The following is an 18,677-nucleotide window of genomic DNA, read 5'->3' as shown; positions in this document are numbered from 1 at the left end:
GCGGGGTAAAATTTTTTCGGCCCAAAAGAAGCGCATTTAAAAGAGGAATCCAGCGGTGTAGAATTCATTGTCATATCATGTTTAATAAGAAAGCTATGGCCGTTTAAATGATTTTTCGAGGTGCAAATTCGATAGAAGGGGGGGGGTACGTGGGCTTTTCGAAAATATTTTTTGTCGCCGATTCGAACGAAATTGCGGTGAGTTATTGTATAGGATGATTTGAATTCAGGCATAGGGAAAGTTCCGGTCATAGACCCGATTTGTTGGTGTGGGAGCCAAAAATATGGGTTTTTTTGTTTTTTGTTAATTTCTCTTAAACGAAACAAGCGAGGTAAAATTTTTTCGGCTCAAAAGAAGCGCATTTAAAAGGGGAATCCAGCGGTGTAGAATTCATTGTCATATTATGTTTAATAAGGGAGCTATGGCCGTTTAAATGATTTTTCGAGGTGCAAATTCGATAGAAGGGGGGGTACGTGGGTTTTTCGAAAACATTTTTTGTCGCCGATTCGAACGAAATTGCGGTGAGTTATTGTATAGGATGAGTTGAATTCAGGCATAGAGAAAGTTCCGGTCATAGACCCGATTTGTTGGTGTGGGAGCCGAAAATATGGGTTTTTTTGTTTTTTGTGAATTTCTCTTAAACGAAAAAAGCGAGGTAAAATTTTTTCGGCTCAAAAGAAGCGCATTGAAAAAAGCAATCCAGCGGTGTAGAATTCATTGTCATATCATGGTTAATAAGAAAGCTATGGCCGTTTAAATGATTTTTCGAGGTGCAAATTCGATTGAAGGGGGGGGGGGGGTACGTGGGTTTTTCGAAAAAAATTTTTGTCGCCGATTCGAACGAAATTGCGGTGAGTTATTGTTTAGGATGAGTTGAATTCAGGCATAGGGAAAGTTCCGGTCATAGACCCGATTTGTTGGTGTGGGAGCCAAAAATATGAGTTTTTTTGTTTTTTGTGAATTTTGTAAAATTTTTTCGGCTCAAAAGAAGCGCATTGAAAAGAGGAATCCAGCGGTGTAGAATTTGTCATATTATCTTTAATAATAATCATTACGTAGATTTTCTAATATGTATTATTTGTACAAATATGGCGTGACAACTTAACGCTAGCTTTAATCGAGTCAGTGTTTCCCCGAAATATGGACATTATTTTGTAAGAAGATTTTGAATATACAGTGAGCGGCAAAAGTATGGAATAAATTCCTTAAAAATTAAACAAAGTTTTTTTCAAAAAAATCTTTGGACAGGTCAATTTTAGTTTATAAAAATACATGTTTTAGTACCAAACAAAATTTCAAGCAGTCATTTGTTTTCGAGTTATGACGTCATCGATAGTTTTATTAAATGGAAACCCCGTATTTTTTTTCTTGATTCTGATAGCCCGTTTAATTGTCTAAATGACCGTGAAAAAATTTTGTTATCTTACATAAGGAAATTTTTGAGAAAAAAAATAATAAAGTCGGAAAAAATAAATTTTATAACGAACAAAAACAAGTCAAAAATCAAGTAGGTAAATCAAACAGTCAAATGTTACTGTCAATTTCATTCGTATGTGTTTTTGTTTTACAAAACGTTTTCGAAAATGACTCATTTAACAGAAACACAACGTATAGAAATTTTAATTTTGATTGGGTGCGGAGATAAAACTAGATAAAACTAAAACAGTGGGAATTTCTTCATAAACTTGCTTTTTGTCAACAAGCTGGGGGATGGCAATTCGAACATTTAATTCCATAATTTTAAGAACTTACTAACACAGTTTTTGACTTGTTTTTGTTCGTTATAAAATTTATTTTTTCCAACTTTATTTTTTTTTTCTCAAAAATTTGCTTATGTAAGGTAACAAAATTTTTATACTGGCATTTAGACAATTAAAAGGGCTATCAGAATCAAGAAAAAAAATAGGGGGTTTCTATTTAAAAAAACTATCGAAGACGTCATAACTCGAAAACAAATGACTGCTTGGAATTTTATTTTATATTAAAATATGTATTTTTATAAACTAAAATTGACCTGTTCAAAGATTTTTTCGAAAAAAAATTTGTTTAATTTTTAATGAATTTATTCCATACTTTTGCCGCTCACTGTATATAATAAATTGATTGGAATCTCGAAAAATATTTCTAACTCATAATGGCTTGATTTCCATGTTTAACTCTGATGCATGTGTTCGCCTTATCAAAGATTTTGCCGGAAGTCGCAGTACACATCTTCTCTTATCTTTAATGTTTTTTTTTTTGGCGAAACTCGACCAAATGATTCATCTTCGATTCATTTCTCTCTCATTGTTTTTGAACACATTCCAACTGCTCCAATTCTTGTAATTCCTAATGAATCTTAGTTGACGACAAGAATAGTTACTTGACAAAGGAAACATCTAGTACCTAATTAGTAATTACAAAATTTAGTCCACCTAAAGATGGTTCATCATTTATGTCCCTGACACAGAAGCATTACTTTTTGTGTAACGATGTTAGAATACTTTGATACCTTTACGAAAAACAATTTTTGCGTAGGTATACCTAGAGCCACTCGATCATTCAACAGTACTTAATCATTTTAACTTTAAAATGCACATGTTTGTCAATCAATGATAATCAACAATAATGATAATCAGTGATATACGGGGTCATTATAAATGTTTGTAACAACTAGCAATTATAATTATTATTGTAATATGTTTTTAAATACTGTTAGGAAACATAAATATTGCTTTAGCCTTTTTAACTTTACGAACAGTTTTTTAGTTACAGTAGATCTAAGGAAATATATTTAATTCATTGCATTTCGATCAGATCAGATATTGTTTGTAGTAATTTAAAGTTTTATAGCTAGTTCGAAGAAATTCTCCAAAGTCTGAAAGCACTTTCACGATTCCGTTACAAAGTTGAACTCCTGTTTCAAAGAAAAGGCTTCTTACTTTGAAAGTAAAAAATAATTTAAGTTAAAAATTGTTGTAATATGTAGCAGTAAAAAACAGAAAATAACTTTTCGACATGCAAAAATAATATGGATTAGTACAAATAATCAAACAAATTTGAAGGTTAACTCTCTATAAAGTACCTTGATGTTTAGCATTGCGATGATCGCAGTAATCAAAAGCAATGTCTCTGAATCGAGTGTTGAATATTGATTATAAGTTAAGTGGAGGTAATTTTTATATTGATATAAATGATAAAACTGTATTACGGAGTAATAAATGCAGCAGATTGATGTAGTGTAAAATTGTAAAATACTGTATTTTATTACTTTAGAATTAAGAAAAAAACCATTTCTTGCAGGTGAAATAAGTCACAAGTCATTTGCTAGACATTTTTCAGATTAAAATAAGGGATTGATTAGCCACTGTCAAAATTTCATTTGATTAAAAACAATCTTTGTCATGACTGCGGCAATCCTTTCTGCCAATAAATTTAATTTAATTATTAAATTTAATCCGCATTAGTAGATATATACATACATCTGACCTCAACACTAATATTTAATTTCTGAGGGGGAGATTCACGAAACTTTGCAAATTTGCAAATCGTTAACGAAACGGCAAATACAATGCTTCAACAATGTTGGTTGTCATGGTTTTGAATTTGCAACGCCTTATCGAGCCTTACCGAGTTTCGTGAATGACCCCCTGATTAGATATTTAAAAAATATGATAAACCAGCTCCTTCGTTTATCATCAAAAAAAAAATTACTTAATTTTTTATATTATTAATTACTATATTATTATGTAACGTGTGCGGTCTTGACTTTATAATCTTTATAATCCCTAATTTCCCATATTTTAGTGGAAACTAGAAGAAAAGTTTAAGTCACGTATGATATTCTTAGAATTTGGGTCGTTGGAACCTAAAGCATTCTCGTGAAATTTATATATAGTCTATAGTTGCTGCTGCATTTAACTTGACACTACGATTCTTTCGATGAGAATTAGATAGGTAAAGGTTATATTATTTTGAAAATAAAGTTACAAACATTACATAATAGGAATACTTATCTGTCATTACTATTGGTGTTTTTTCAGTTTAAGTATAATTATAACTAATAAAATGGATAACAATGATTGTCTAATAGATAATGGGGTTTATTACTCAATCTACTCGCAAAATATCAAGCGTATGTCACAAATTTTGATTTATAACAAAATAAGAAAAACTTAGTCCAATATGGATGAAATCAGCTGAAACTACGTACTTACATAAAAAAGTAATCAAAAACCTCACGTATGTGGTAGGTGTATAAATCATTACTTTATGAAAGCCATTTACTTAAAAATATTATGGCATACTCGCAGTAAGTAGGTATTTTGTTCTTTATTTTGCTGTTTAATTGTTGCATAACGGTTTTAAAACCTCATATAAATCAAAATACTACTTATGACTTATGAATTTATGCATTTACATACAATAGTATATTATTAAATGAGCTTATAATGATAGCTATTAAGCTATTACCCACGAAGATGAAACTTGCAGCACGAGCGCCAGCGAGTAATGTAATAATCTGAGTGGGTAATAGCCCTTATACGCGAGTCGAATACTGTCCTTTATCTACAACTATCAGAGAAAAAACAATATACTACATTAAGTTTTATTAAACACAAAAGTAATCAATTCTAGTATTAATTTTTGTTACCATGGTAATATTGGTACGGTTATTAAAAGCTATAGGTGGATTTTCTTTGCTTTTGTGAATTTTTTCCACAATTTTTCTTCTTCTTCGTTCTAACTTGTTATTTAGGTTAACCTTCGGCAACTGCGGCTGATTTCCATCCCCCTAGTTTTTATACAGCTGTGATGTTTTATTGTTTAAATTTAATTTTGACATAACGGTTGAGTAATATTATTTTATCGAATTGTCTATATTATTCAATTGACATAAATAACTATCATTACTTGCCAAAATTCACTCAGTAATTAGATTATGCCATAATTGTAGATAAAAAAGTGTTTACAATGGGAGTATCCAATTAAAGTACGTTCAAATCAAGTACGTGGGCGGGCCCTATGTTTTACATGATGACCAATAAGGCTGGACACCAGGTGGTGTGTACTTTCATTTTCTTAGGCGTGTTACGGTTGGGTTATTTACTAAATGTAGATATTTATAAATCGCAAATCTATGTGAAAGAGTAAATGTAAAAAAGTGAAATAGCGTCTATCAAGTATGATCTCGCAACTAAGAATTTAATCGTGGGACCAAACTGCAATAGCAGTTATCGACCGCCAAATTATATATTTACGCTTTTTATCTATTTTCAACAAAAAGTCTGTAAGAAAACAAAATATTATCATAAACAACCTACAATACAATACTTATGACAACGTCAATCAATTCAAAGTAGGGTTAGAAACAGATAAGGGTCATTTCACGCTGAAAATCAAGACAGTCCCACTTTTTTTGCTCGCAATAGTACGATCGTTTCAGTTATTTATCCTGTACTTTCATTAGGTCGGTGTCAATGAAAACCGTAATCTGATAAGTTTGATAACTTGATTGTTTCCATGTCATTGAAGATCATTTTGAAGATTCCCTATTATTTATCATTAATTTAATCTTGTGCTAAAATTATAGTGCACTTTTAATTGTTTAATTAAAGGTTTATAATGTTTCACATAACTAGAAACTAAATAACTTTTTTTAAATAAATAGTAGTTTATTTGACGAGTTCTTGTGTAAATTGGGGTTTTTTGGCACGAGTGCCAAAAAAGCCCAATTGACACACGAATCTTTAAAATTAGCTTGACGTTTCGTTTTGATAAGTGGTGACATTTATCAAAATCCGTTCACACAGGAGAAAATTCTCAAATTCTGACAGTGTCGAACAAAAAAAATAGGTATATTTTTTTAATAGTGCATTTAACGATTGTAGTTTTAACATAAAATTTTAATAATCAATGTAATGATGCAATATTCGTTTTTATTGAATTGGAAACAGACTGTTAAATTGTATTTTTAACTTCTTTTATCTTTTTATTGATATTGAAATTTCGAACGATAAAAAAACTAACAATTTACTTTTAAGGACACAAAGTAATCAAGATATGTCGCTATATTTATATCTACGAGTACATTTACTAAAGTTGTTTTCGTTCAGTTAAGAATGATAATCAATCTGAGAAATTAGGACATATTCAGTTAGATTAAAAAAAAAAAAACAAGTTTTATGGGTCCAACGGATGCATGCGTAGATATAAATTTTGGCTCTTATAATATAGTAAGGATTATTTAATAGTCATTTACATTTAATTTTGTGACTAAAACCATTGAATTGTTTTATTTGGGAGGTAGAATAATTAAGATGAAACAATTAAAATATGTATCATTTTTTAAATATGTAATGATATGTATATTTTTATTGTGAAATTTTTACATACTCGTACATCAATTAGGGCCTCCACCTATCCTATAATTATTTTGTTGGAGTTCTAATGATATAGGTATGCGAAAAATTTCCACAGCCAAGAGCGCCCATTCTTTGAAGTTGTTTTATTCCTCTCTAAACATTTTAACCAAAAACCGGAAGTAATCCCGTAGAATAGTAGAAATAAGTGTAACAGGGCAATGTTCCAAAATTTAGATAAAATCGAACAATAAATTATAAGGTCACGCATGCAATGCGCCAAAACGGGTGATTTTCATATAATTTTAAATGACAAAATTCACACAAGCGCACACTTGAAAAAATAAAAAGCGACACATGTTTGGCTGCTTTTCATGTCTAAATTATTATTAGATATGCTTGCAATGATCAGTATTAGAGAAAGTTCTAGTATAATTATAATAATAAACTGAGCAACAAATTAATTTGCTGAACACAATTTTTCAATTGAAAAGTTCTAGTGAATGATGTAAACAGAGTGAAGAAAATGTATTGTTGAATACAAGTTTTTTATTGTTGTTAATATTCCACTGTCAACTACTTAAAATTTCATTAAACAGTAAGATTAAAACGTCTGGGATTATGTATGCAGAGATTTGTCTGGCATAAATGACAAAAAAAATAAACTTGGCGTTTACTTGAAAAATGAACAAACAAACTGCATAGTCATGTTATAAAACTTTTAATTACGAGCATAAATAATTAGCACTATTCGATTAACAATAAACCTAAAGTGACAATAAGCCTAGAAAAATAAGCATTGAAATGCTTGTTTTATATGATTTTACAGTAAGTGTGCTATAACTACATAATAATTTAAAAAATGCCATACCATTAGAATTTATAATGTATTCAATTGTTTTTTAAGGAAGACAATGGAATATTAAAAATATCAACATAATTTGAATGTCATTTATTGTGTTTGCAATATTTTCTACGTCAGACAGTTTTTCACCACAAGTGATGTGGTGAAAATACCGAACAAAAGGATTTAACTTCCGACTGGCAAAACTAGGCACTCTGTGAAATAACTTCACTAAACTGATGCAATCGATTGCGTTATTAAATAGTTTACAGCTAAAGTAAATATGTACGTTACAATGTAAAGATACTAAGTTAACTAGAATCAATATATGTATGTTTATAAACGTAGTAGGTAATTGTTATTTACTCATAAGTGAATTTAGTTTATACAGAGTGATTTATAATAGGTGTAAAAAACTTTGACATCGTGTTCGGGAAGTCATTTTAAGAAAAATATGTTATATCAGTATAGGTCCTGTTTTGTTTATTTACAGAACTACATCAAATTTAAATTTTATTTTATTTTTACCTGATTAGACCTTTTAATAAATATTTTTCCAAGGAAACTAGTTGATTTAACGATGAGTAAAACTTCAAACTTATATTGCCATTAAAAGACGATGTCATTGACCGACATTAATTTCTTGTGAAAAAAGATGGTGTAAAAAAATTTATGCATCTATTTTGCTACAATGCGTATACTATGTTCTTTGGTAGAATTAAATTATAGTTAATTTTTGTAAAAAATATTTGCGAATAAAGATGAAAAATTTTAAATGCATAAATTGAAAATTTTTAAAGCATATGTACGTAGTATTTATTATGATACATTTGGTCAATTTTGCTCTGTGCGTGTTTGACAATAGTCTTTCATTGGAGAAGACTATCCTATATTTTAATAGGAGTTGAGTGATTGTTTACAAGTATGTACAACATCTGTCTAAATTTGGCCTTTACGTTATTTATTGATACATTACAAGAGCAGTTTAAATGTAAGTGATTCATACATTGGCTAATCGACGACATTACACAGGTTAAACATCGATTTGTTCAAGATTACCCAGTTTTTTAAGAAACTGAACCATTAAACTCTACAAATTGTCTCTTGGTTTATGGACTAATACAAAATATATATTCAGAAATAATAATAAGACCAATTTAGAAATTTTGATAATGACGCAAGTAATGATCGGTACTGGTTTATGATTTGACATATGTAATTGATTAAAATCTGTTTATCATATAAGCCTATTTATTTTATTCTGTTTAGAACCGTGCGATCAAAAATAAAAGAAATTAGAGCAGGCCATGATTAACATCCTACAGTTGGCAACATGTTGAAACGTCACTATTGCAACACCTTAACAGCTGTCAATGTTAAAATCGGATTGAAATGTTTATTAGACCTAAAACAAGCGAACAAGCCCACAATTAAAACTTTGTTTAAACAATAAATGTTTCACGAAAATTGAATTAAATTAAGTTAATATATCTTCTAAATGATTCAGGGCCGGTTTCACTAACGTTAGATAAAGTTAACTGTAGGTTAAAATGCTTCGTTACTTTGGTTACCTATTGTTACAACAATGTTTTCGTACATTTTAATCTGTAGTTAAATTTAACTCACGTTGGTGAGACCGGCTCTCAGTTAACAAAATAACAAACAAATAAAAAAAATTGCAATTCTACACAAAAAATATTTGTCTTTGTCACTTTCCGGAGATGAGATTATTGAGAAGTATGCACTGAGATATTTGAGAGCACAGTGAGTAATAACGATCTGACGAGTGAGTTTTGTATGTGGCTTCACAACACCTTTCGTTGCTTTTAAATAAGTTTAGTAGGGACTTGTTTTTTAAATAAACGCTTAAAACTGATCTAATCGGCAAATTCGACCTGTAGTTCAACCACCCTTGAGGTTTAAAAATGAACTCGTTCGTTCAAAAATTGGTTTCTGGTCTAGTTTATTGGTATGCTATTCTCACATTAAACAGACCCTAAAAAATAATAAAAAAAGGTACACAAGACGCCCTCTTCCTGCTTTTGTAATAAGTTTGGCACCGTCTTTGAGAGTTCGGATCTTTAGTTCAAAGTTCACAACTTTTAGAAAATAAATTTCTATCTAATCCAGAAATAAGTCGCTTACATACACACGTGTTCAAATTTATATTGTTACTGCAAAAAATTATTTTAAAAAATTGCGAACAGAGTTTTTTCGTTAACTGTAAGAATAATCCGTATTTAGTTCTTGTGACATTTCTATTTCCTCTAAAAGCAAAAGGATTTGTAGGTATAGATAATTTTTTGGAACATTAACAGCAACAATATTTACGACGAGGTTAGCAAATGATAATCCAGTTTTATGGCTTCATACAATAAATAAGATAATTGGTATAAAGCTTATTTTAATGTACGCAATGTGTAAATATGGCTCAGATCTGGTTTGATTATTACGAATTATTATTAGATACTGAGTAAAAATAGCGCTTGTTGCTAACAAGCTTGACTTTTTGATTTTGAATCAGAAAATTTAATAATTTTGATTAAATCTGTGTAGTCTCATAAAGAAACTAGCATTCTGGTAATTATTTAATTCCAGACAGTAAAAAAATTGTAATCACAAAACATGTCCTTTATAAATTTACGTTTATTGGGGATGCAGACATTTTTTCAAAACTTTTTTTGTTCGATGCATTCCTAGCGATGACAATAATAATAGGAATCACGTTGAGTGCCAAAAACTACAACTACATTGCACTGTAAAAATACAAAATTTGTCACAAAGTTTATGCATCTTGGTAATTTATCATTGTTAGGTCTTAGCCGAATTAATTTACCTTTCCCAAATTTGAAACAGTCAGTTGTAATACGACGGGTAGTCAATGTTATACCCATTATTTTTGTGGTGGTGTTACGAATGTCAACACGAATGTCAACGGTGCTGGGTTATGAATTTGACGAGTGCGTTAGCACGAGTCGAATTCGAAAACGCCGTTGACATGAGTAACACCACCGCAAAAATGATCTGCATAACACTAACTACGAGTCGTATTTGGAGGACTGTTTAATGAATCAAATTCCTCAATTTTCTTTCAGTTTTTCAAATTGTACAGTTACATTTGTTAGAAAATAATGTTTTTTTGTTCGTTTTTCGCTGCAAAAAATTTTTTTAATGAAGATTTTCATTTGTTTAAAATATTCACTTCGACTACTAGTACAATAGTCGCTGATATTTCCACTAGTCCAATATCCGCTCAATTCTTTTGTAACCATGGAAATCACTAAAATTAAGTTTGTTTCATTGGTTGATGAACATTAAGTGACAGATGAATTAAGTAGTCAAAAATATTTACGATATTTAAGAGTTAGAATTACAAATAATCCACCTAATTTTCACGTTCAGTTACAAGGAATGATTTTTTTTAATAACGTAATAGTTAGTAAAAGTTATAGTGTTTCTGGAGATACGATGAACTTACTCACTTAAAAATCAAAGAATTAACTATATATCACTTTGTATAATAGCTAATACATAATAAGATTTAACTAAATATTATTTAGTGATTTTTTAAATTTAACTTGTAACCGGCTACTCTTTGCGAAATTTAGAAAATCACCCAATATTTTTCAAAATAAACGACAGCGTGCCAAACAAGAAATAAACGTAATAGTGAATAAAGACAATTTGGATTGTAGATCTAATTTCACTGTGGTTTAGTTGTCTACTATCTAATAAATATAAGCAAATTTGTGGAGCACATTGCATCAACTTTTAATTATGTCACAAAAACAATTAAGAGTTACAATGAAAGTAGGTGTAGATCAATTTTCAACAACACTTTTGACTTATCTAACAATACTTGTTTGAAGTGGTCGAAACAATGAAATACATATTTTTAACTTCTCAACAAAGCATTGCACTCCTCTGCTAGCTATCCGTCACACAATTATCAGTTATAGACAAATATTTTGTTACTTACTGATAATGTGTATCATAAAAGATGCAAAAACAACCATCCATCCCCATCCACCGTCCGGTGGCGGAGGTGCGTCACTTTCCTCTTCATCTTCTTTTCTTTTCGCTTGATGACCCACTGACATTTTAAAACTGGAACTAAAATAAAAACACTACGCGAGCACGTGGATTTGGGCGCAAGTGTCGCGTGTGGGATTCTACTTCTGCTTCCGACGTTGCCGACGCCACTACTAATTTTGTCATGTTTATCGTTGTAGTAATAACGTACTGCCCCTCCATTTGTTGCCGTATCTAAAATAAATAAAGAATTTATTTAGTATTTCAAGCAAAATTCTCGTACTTCTATCGTAGGCAAACAATTTAATAACTAAACAGGTAAGTAAACAAATTATGAAGGTTATCCACCTTATCATAAAATTAACACGTTAATCGTGAATTAAAATTGTTTTAAATCACATTGTTTTTGTGTAATTGTAAAACACTAAAAATAGCTTTTTATCATTATCTTACTGTATTTTAACTCTTCACACACCCGGGAAACGGTATTCAGGCCGGATTTTATTACAATAAATATTCCAAATAAACAAGTGCATATTACGTGAAGTGAAAACAAGTAGCATGAGATCATTTAAAGTTTATAATTAAAATAGGCTATGGCTTTTAAATTAGATTGGCAACACTGTTGACGTTTAGGGTTCTCATGTTCAATCGTTTTAATTTAAAATAAATGAAGCACTAGAAAATAATACAGTTCTGTTGAATATAGAAAATATAGAAAATGTTCACTCACTGTTAACTCGCCGTTTCATTCAATTCAAATCAATTTGTCAACAGTGTTGCCAATCTAATTTAAAAGTCATAGCCTATTTGATTACAAATTTAAATGGTAACTAATTCAGTTGGTAATAAAAAAATTTACTTGAAATTGGCAAGACAGTAAATTGTACCTATTCCCATTTGTCTTATTGTCATTATTGACAGCTGACAAATTTAAACGTTTTGGTTTTTGTAATCTTTTATTGATAACATGTTTTTCTCATCAAAAAGTCACCATAGTGTTATTGCCAACTCAAACAGTAATTGTTGCTCACGAAACAAATACTAGTGAGCAGTGTAGTAGTAGTAGACCTTCATCTTGTTTATTTTTTTAAATATCTTCGAAAAATATGGAAAGAATCTAAGATTTCTTGTTTATTATTTCGTTTGAAAGTGTTTAATTACGGAGTTTAGATTAGATATCTACTTGACTGTCAAACAATCCACATGAATTTGTTGACATTTCAAAGAAGTTCTTAAAAAATCCAGGATGTTTTAAAATTTGTACCAGAAGCACCATTTGCAGCAGAAGTGCACGTGGAACCGAAGTTGGTGAAACTTTGCCCAGGCATTTATCGACATGAAGCAGATGCTCTATGAAGATTAAGCAGATATTTCTTTAGTTTAGTTTAGTTTTTTATGTAGATATTGATTATGTAATCTATATTTTTGGTCTCTTACAACTTTACAGTGTAGACTTTTACTGGATTCAATATAACATTCCGAATAACCGAAAGCTTCAAACAATATTATTGTTGTCTTAATACCTTCCGTTTTCCTTCTATTTGCAAGGTTCAATTAAAATTTCAATTGTATCTTTTAAGGCTTGTGTGCAAGATATTTTGTGAAATAATTTTGCAGCTGAAGTAAAAATTTGATATTACTTATGGCTACATAAAAACTGATTAAATGCAAAACAAAGGATTTAAACTAAAAACATAATGGGATATGTGTACTATGGAGCGATCAGAGATCAAATGAAGACATAACTTTTAAAATTACATCAGCATAAATTGGCGTACTAAAGTATCGTTTAGCTGTTTAATCAATTCCCTCAATAAATTTGCCCTTTCCGACTAAAAAGAGGAAAGATTTACCTTCTATTTTTGAAAACGTAGTCTTTCAGGTTTGTAGTTGCAATCAACACTTTTTAAACGATTTTGCTAAATCTGGTACAACTAAAATAATTACCGAAGTCCAAATGTTACACAAATATCACGCTAGAATCAATAAAAATAACTGACATATCAATTCAAACAAAAAGTCAAAAGAACTATCAAAAAATGTCAATAAGTTTTTTTATGAAATATATTTTTTTTAATTCTCATGAAGAGAATGTTTAAAGAGTTTTTAAAGCCCGTCAAACATCCATTTCCTGTTGATCTATAGCCTGTTCATATATTAAAGATCCCACCAGTTGTTAACCTGTGTTGGTTAAACAGTAAATATCCCTATAAAACTAACTGAAGACTCAAGTTGGCACGTCTGAAACGACAATTTACTTTTGCCAAATTGACGAAATAACTAATAAAAATATTTGTTATTGTAAGAAAAATTGGAGAGATGATAAATACCTACTGATATTTATTATTAATTTTGTTTGAAAAATAACTGGTCTAAGTGCAAGTGCAAATTAAAGACAATGAAGTTATCTCTAAAAACAAAATATTAGCTCTATCTTATCTTATCATCAGTAATAATGAATACGGCCCCACACCGTCATTTTTTCTTGGAAATTATAGAGAAATAAGTCAGGTAGTGCTAATGAACTACAATTTGTATAATGAGTGTGTATGAATAATTAATGATTTAATTACATATAAACAAAAAGCAACTAGTGAATGTGCTTATTTTATGATTGTGTGCGTTCATTGTTAAACCAAATTGCTTAGAAATATTAGGTTAAGTATACAGAAATTTGTGCCGTTAAATCTATCTAAATCAATACAGTTGTTAACCACAAATAAATATTTTAATTTTTTGACCAGAAGGTAGTTTTATTTTAACTAATCATGCGTAAAATTCTCTGTGGCAATCAGAGTCAAATCATGCTCGAAAGGTGTATCATTCAAATACCTATGTTCATTATTTCATCCGATAAATTAAGATTTTTGAACTATCAGTGTTGTTCATTTAAATTTCCTGTCAAAGGTGGCGTTGAAGAGTCGATTGTGAACGCACAACGGATTACTGATCAGTGATCACGGAGCAGCTGTTTAAATTTTACCGTTGTTGTGTTTTTACACGAGTGGTGCGTTCAGCAACCGGAAATTTAAATGAACACCCAATACATATGTAATAGTTAATAGTAATTGATTGAAAAAAATGCTTTAATGAAGTAATTCTTAGATTCTTATATTTCGACTACTTTAATGAAATTAAAATTTGAATAAAAAAATAGAATCAGATTCAGTATTTTTATCAAAAATTTTTGGCACATCAAGCTATTCTTCTTGATAGAGTCTAAAAATGTTAACGTAATTCAGTTCAACGACCTACTCGTACCTATTTGATTCAACTAGCTTTGAATTTTATTAAGAGAAATTTTCCAAAAATAAATGTTTAAGGATAAATTATGATTTATGCTATTCTGTTCGTTTATTATTTTTCATCATTACTATTGAGGTGTCTTCCCTCAGAAATATTTGGATTTCAGTTGAGTTTAACAGCAAAAAAACATAATTTAAACTCAGTATATATTTTTCTACTTAACATAACTAGAAAATAGTTATGAGTCCTGTTTTTTAATGAAATTCAAGACGTGGTGTAATATTACAAACTGTAAAAAAATTAATCTCAGGGTGACAGTATAATTAAATGAAAATTATTGATCTAAATGTTGTTTACAGATAATAACCTTTGCTCTTCATATTGCATTTATCTTCTGCTGCCAATATTTATAAAACTATACTTGATTGAGAAAGTGTTGTCGCTTAAATTATTGTGTATGATACGTGTGTTGCGAAATTAAAAAATGGAGTGTTCTGGAATTGTTATTTTGTTTAACGTGGACTATGGTATTGTACCGAAATAAAATATGTTCCTAATAATTGGAGGTGGTTTGGCTTTAAATTCAGAAGCCTTATCCTCTTATGTAAATATATAAAATAGAAACATATTTAATGAGTAAATAGAACTTCTTTCATTTAACTTTGAGGACCACAAAAATGTTTTAAATATCTGAAAATCAAGCGGTCATAAAAACTCTCAGAACTGTATAAATCCCTGTATAAATAAACAAATAATATCATAACTAAAAAGTTATTTTTAGAGTACAATTTAGGTCCCCCAGGAATATTTCATTGCAATCTTAGCTCGCTAGGATTAAAAATAAATTTTGCTGTAGAAATTTTTCTATGCTCAAAACGTCATCTGTTAATTTATTATTATTTATTTTCCTTCTTATTTGAAATAATAGAATCTTTTAATTACACTGAACAAAAAAATCATTCAGACGGGATTTTAATTGTTACTATCAATGACTACCCAACGAAAAATTTATTTCTATTTTGATTCATTTGTCAATTTTATCATTTTTCTCAATTTATTTAAAAAGTTTTAAAGATCAATATCATGTTAAGTTACAATTTTTTCATAATTGAACTTTTCCAACATAAGTTCTCGTTTTTAAGATTCATCTACACTTTTTATCAGTTACCATAAAATTATTTTGTGGCAGGTCAAACAGTTTAGATAATGATTACTCACCAATTGTCATATGACGTTTTATGAATTTAAAAACCTTGAGTCTTACTTACAACAACCTAAATATTGGAGTTTTGGAAAAATTATGTATTCTCTGTTGCCATAGTATTTAAATCAATTATTAACCGTTCGACCCCAAAATAAAAGATAGAATAACAATTACTATCTGTTATTCAATGGTTGCAGAACTCCACGCTGTAAAGCCTGATAAGATATCAACGAGGTCAGTGGCGCCTGGAATGTTTGTACGATGGGATAAGTGTAATATGTATTAAATTAAAATGAAAAATTTACATCCACTTGACGCATCTGACTTTGATTATGATCAGGGGATGCACTAGGGCATTCTATTAAAATACATCTTTTAAAAAAGATGAAAAGCTGCGCTTCGTTGACGAACACGCAATTCGCGTGAACGAAAGCTTTTTCTTCCTCACTCGTATTGTAAATAACTAAATGCCATGTCAGTTTGAAGTTTAGTTGAGTTTGACAAATTTGTGATTCAAGTTCTAATACACCACGTGATCGAAGAGTTGGCAGAAAAAATGTTGCGAAAATTTTTCACATTCAAACCAGTTGCAAGAAGAGTGACGTTTTGAAACTTGCACTTGAAATATTGCACAGACACTCTCGTAAAATTAAAAATAACATTATCAAATTTCGCAATTATTTGCGAATTAGGTTATTTCGATCGGGTAGCTAAATAATTATTTATTTGGCTACCCGATTGAAATAACCTAATTCGTTTTAATGAAATCGTTTGTCTTGTGCCTTTGTTCGCAGCTTTATTAAAACATGATTTGTTGTGCAAGCTGTGGAAATTTTATCATTACATTTTTGAGAGGAAAATGTGTAAAGAAGTAGGTTTGCGAAGTATGGTTTATGAGAGATGTGGAAAAACTCGTTTTAATCGGGGCAAGTCAAAAGCGTAAAATGTTAACTGATAAGGTTTTGAATTGACAGTTTTATAACGGCAAATTAAGGTTTTTGACAACATAATCTGTATTTGTATTATTTGTTTTATAATGCAGATGTTCATTTCAGATGCGCCGTAAGGTATTTTATTGCGTGGGCCTATGGAAATCAATAATAATTGAAATGGTGTTATTAGTAATAATAATGGTTAATTTGAAAAACTGATTTTGACCTTTTCTAATAAACACCCACTTTTGTTACTTGCGGTAAAGTAATTACTGTAACACGTGTCGAATGACGTAGAATGTCATAAATTGCGGCATTATATTTTTAACTAACCTTTAATTTTAGATTGATTGTCAATTATGCCTCATAATTCCGTCACGATAATTAGAATTTGGTCAATTAAATCTACTAATTATCACTGCTTTAACATTAATGACTATACACAATAATCTTTGAAAATGTTGCTATACTGATTTAGAATTATTCAATCTATCAAAGAAATTTCTTGTCCATAATTTTTCGTCAAGATCAATGATCACACTAAAATCAACTTACCAGTCTACAGTTGACATGATATTTTGAAAACATCTATAATAAATAATCCTTTGTTTTCTACAATCCGCGTTCCGGCCGCCATTCCTGCTACCGCAGAAGATTTTGCGGAACTAACTTGTGGACAGGTATGACATGGTATTTTCCATTTGAAGTTAAAGATGTGTACGCAACTTTCCACATAATTCAACATGCCGCATCTCTTATCAAAAATTCCAAATTGTGTTATTTTTTCATAATAATATGGTTCACGCCAGTGACTAATTGAATTTTACGATTTTTTTTAATAAATTGTTTTAATTTGGTGTAAACTATCAACCACTACTCTACACTTCTCCGTCAAATATTAGAATATCGTCCTGCGCATCTGGCTTTTCTGTCCTTATCTAAACATCAATTTAAACCCACAGCTGATTGCTTCTGTTTGAAAATGTTATTCCACGCAAGCGTAGATCATATAAGTTCACTCGAGTTAAATGAGTTATACATAATTCACTTTGCTGGTACAGAACGTATCAAATCATTGAATCAAAATTTAAAATTGTAATAATAAGCTTTGCAATCGTGTTCTATTCCAATTTTTACATAAAATATTTTTTGAAATACAAATAGCGTACAAAAGATCTATAACAATATGTAAATATTTTAACACACAAGACTTAATCAAGAAAATTAAATCAAATTATTAATTACATTAGTCAAAGATTTACGAACACAAAAAATTGTAAATTTTTACTTAGCTATTCGAGTATCCTTGACTGCATCCGTTTGTGGAACATTTGATTGATTTGTATTAAAGTTAATGTCAAAACACATCATTTTCATGGGATCGATATTTGTTGAGAGAATTATTATGTAAACATTTTTATATTACTTGCACAGGTTTAAAATACCTATTATACGCAATAACAGTTCAGATCAAGATTTTCTTTTCAAATATGTGTTTACGCGATCTAACACTTTTCGCTGGTGTAATGTTAAATACATATTATATTTTGAAATTAATTTCTAATAAGAAACACCAACTGTTTACAGTGCTTTTTAATAGTTTGTTTTGTTTTCTAACTTTTACAACTAGGGGTTTATCTGTTGTTGGCAGATCCTTAACAGTAATTGATTCCCATTTTATGATTACTTGATAGGCAAACTGTCGACGTAGGCACATGTTCATTTTTTAAGTGAGTGATAACTTCCAGCTTAATACATAGTTAATGTCTTGTCGAGATTAAACGTGAAAACATTTCCGTGAATGTGTTTCTTTTTTTAATCTTAGTAACACTCATAATTTCAATTTTTTTAAATGTGAGAGTAATCAAATAGCTATTTATTATACAAGTGTCTTATAAGTCAAATAAGTCACGGAAGAAATGTTTAGACACGAGAGCTTGCACTAGTGGGCTAATTCTTCTTGAGTAACTTATTTGCTATTAAGGCAGGAGTGTAATACATAGTTTTATCCAACACCTCCTTCTGTAACAGTTCTCAAAACATCATCAAAACATAGCGTTAAAAGCTTTAATTAA

At 29.9% G+C, this 18,677-nt stretch overlaps 1 protein-coding gene across 2 annotated transcripts in view; it reads right to left on the bottom strand.

Annotated features, from left to right (window-relative positions):
- Mct1 (Monocarboxylate transporter 1) overlaps positions 1-17,447 on the bottom strand; it is a 28,507-nt gene extending 11,060 nt beyond the window's left edge. The window contains exons 1-2 of one of the 2 annotated variants that reach the window (XM_069048487.1): positions 17,158-17,447; positions 11,165-11,451 (exon numbers count right to left, since the gene is read on the bottom strand). In XM_069048487.1, the coding sequence (XP_068904588.1) occupies positions 11,165-11,285 (121 nt within the window). In that variant the 5' untranslated portion in view covers positions 11,286-11,451; positions 17,158-17,447. Of the gene's footprint in view, positions 1-11,164; positions 11,452-13,073; positions 13,230-17,157 lie in introns of those variants that run through there. The other variant, XM_069048489.1, reaches the window with a different exon arrangement.
- Between the last annotated feature and the right edge of the window lie 1,230 nt (positions 17,448-18,677).

The sequence above is a fragment of the Tenebrio molitor genome, chromosome 5 (assembly GCF_963966145.1).
Source record: "Tenebrio molitor chromosome 5, icTenMoli1.1, whole genome shotgun sequence".
NCBI lineage: Eukaryota > Metazoa > Arthropoda > Insecta > Coleoptera > Tenebrionidae > Tenebrio > Tenebrio molitor.
Note: the sequence above shows the minus strand (reverse complement) of the source record. Positions and strands in the feature narration are given on the sequence as shown.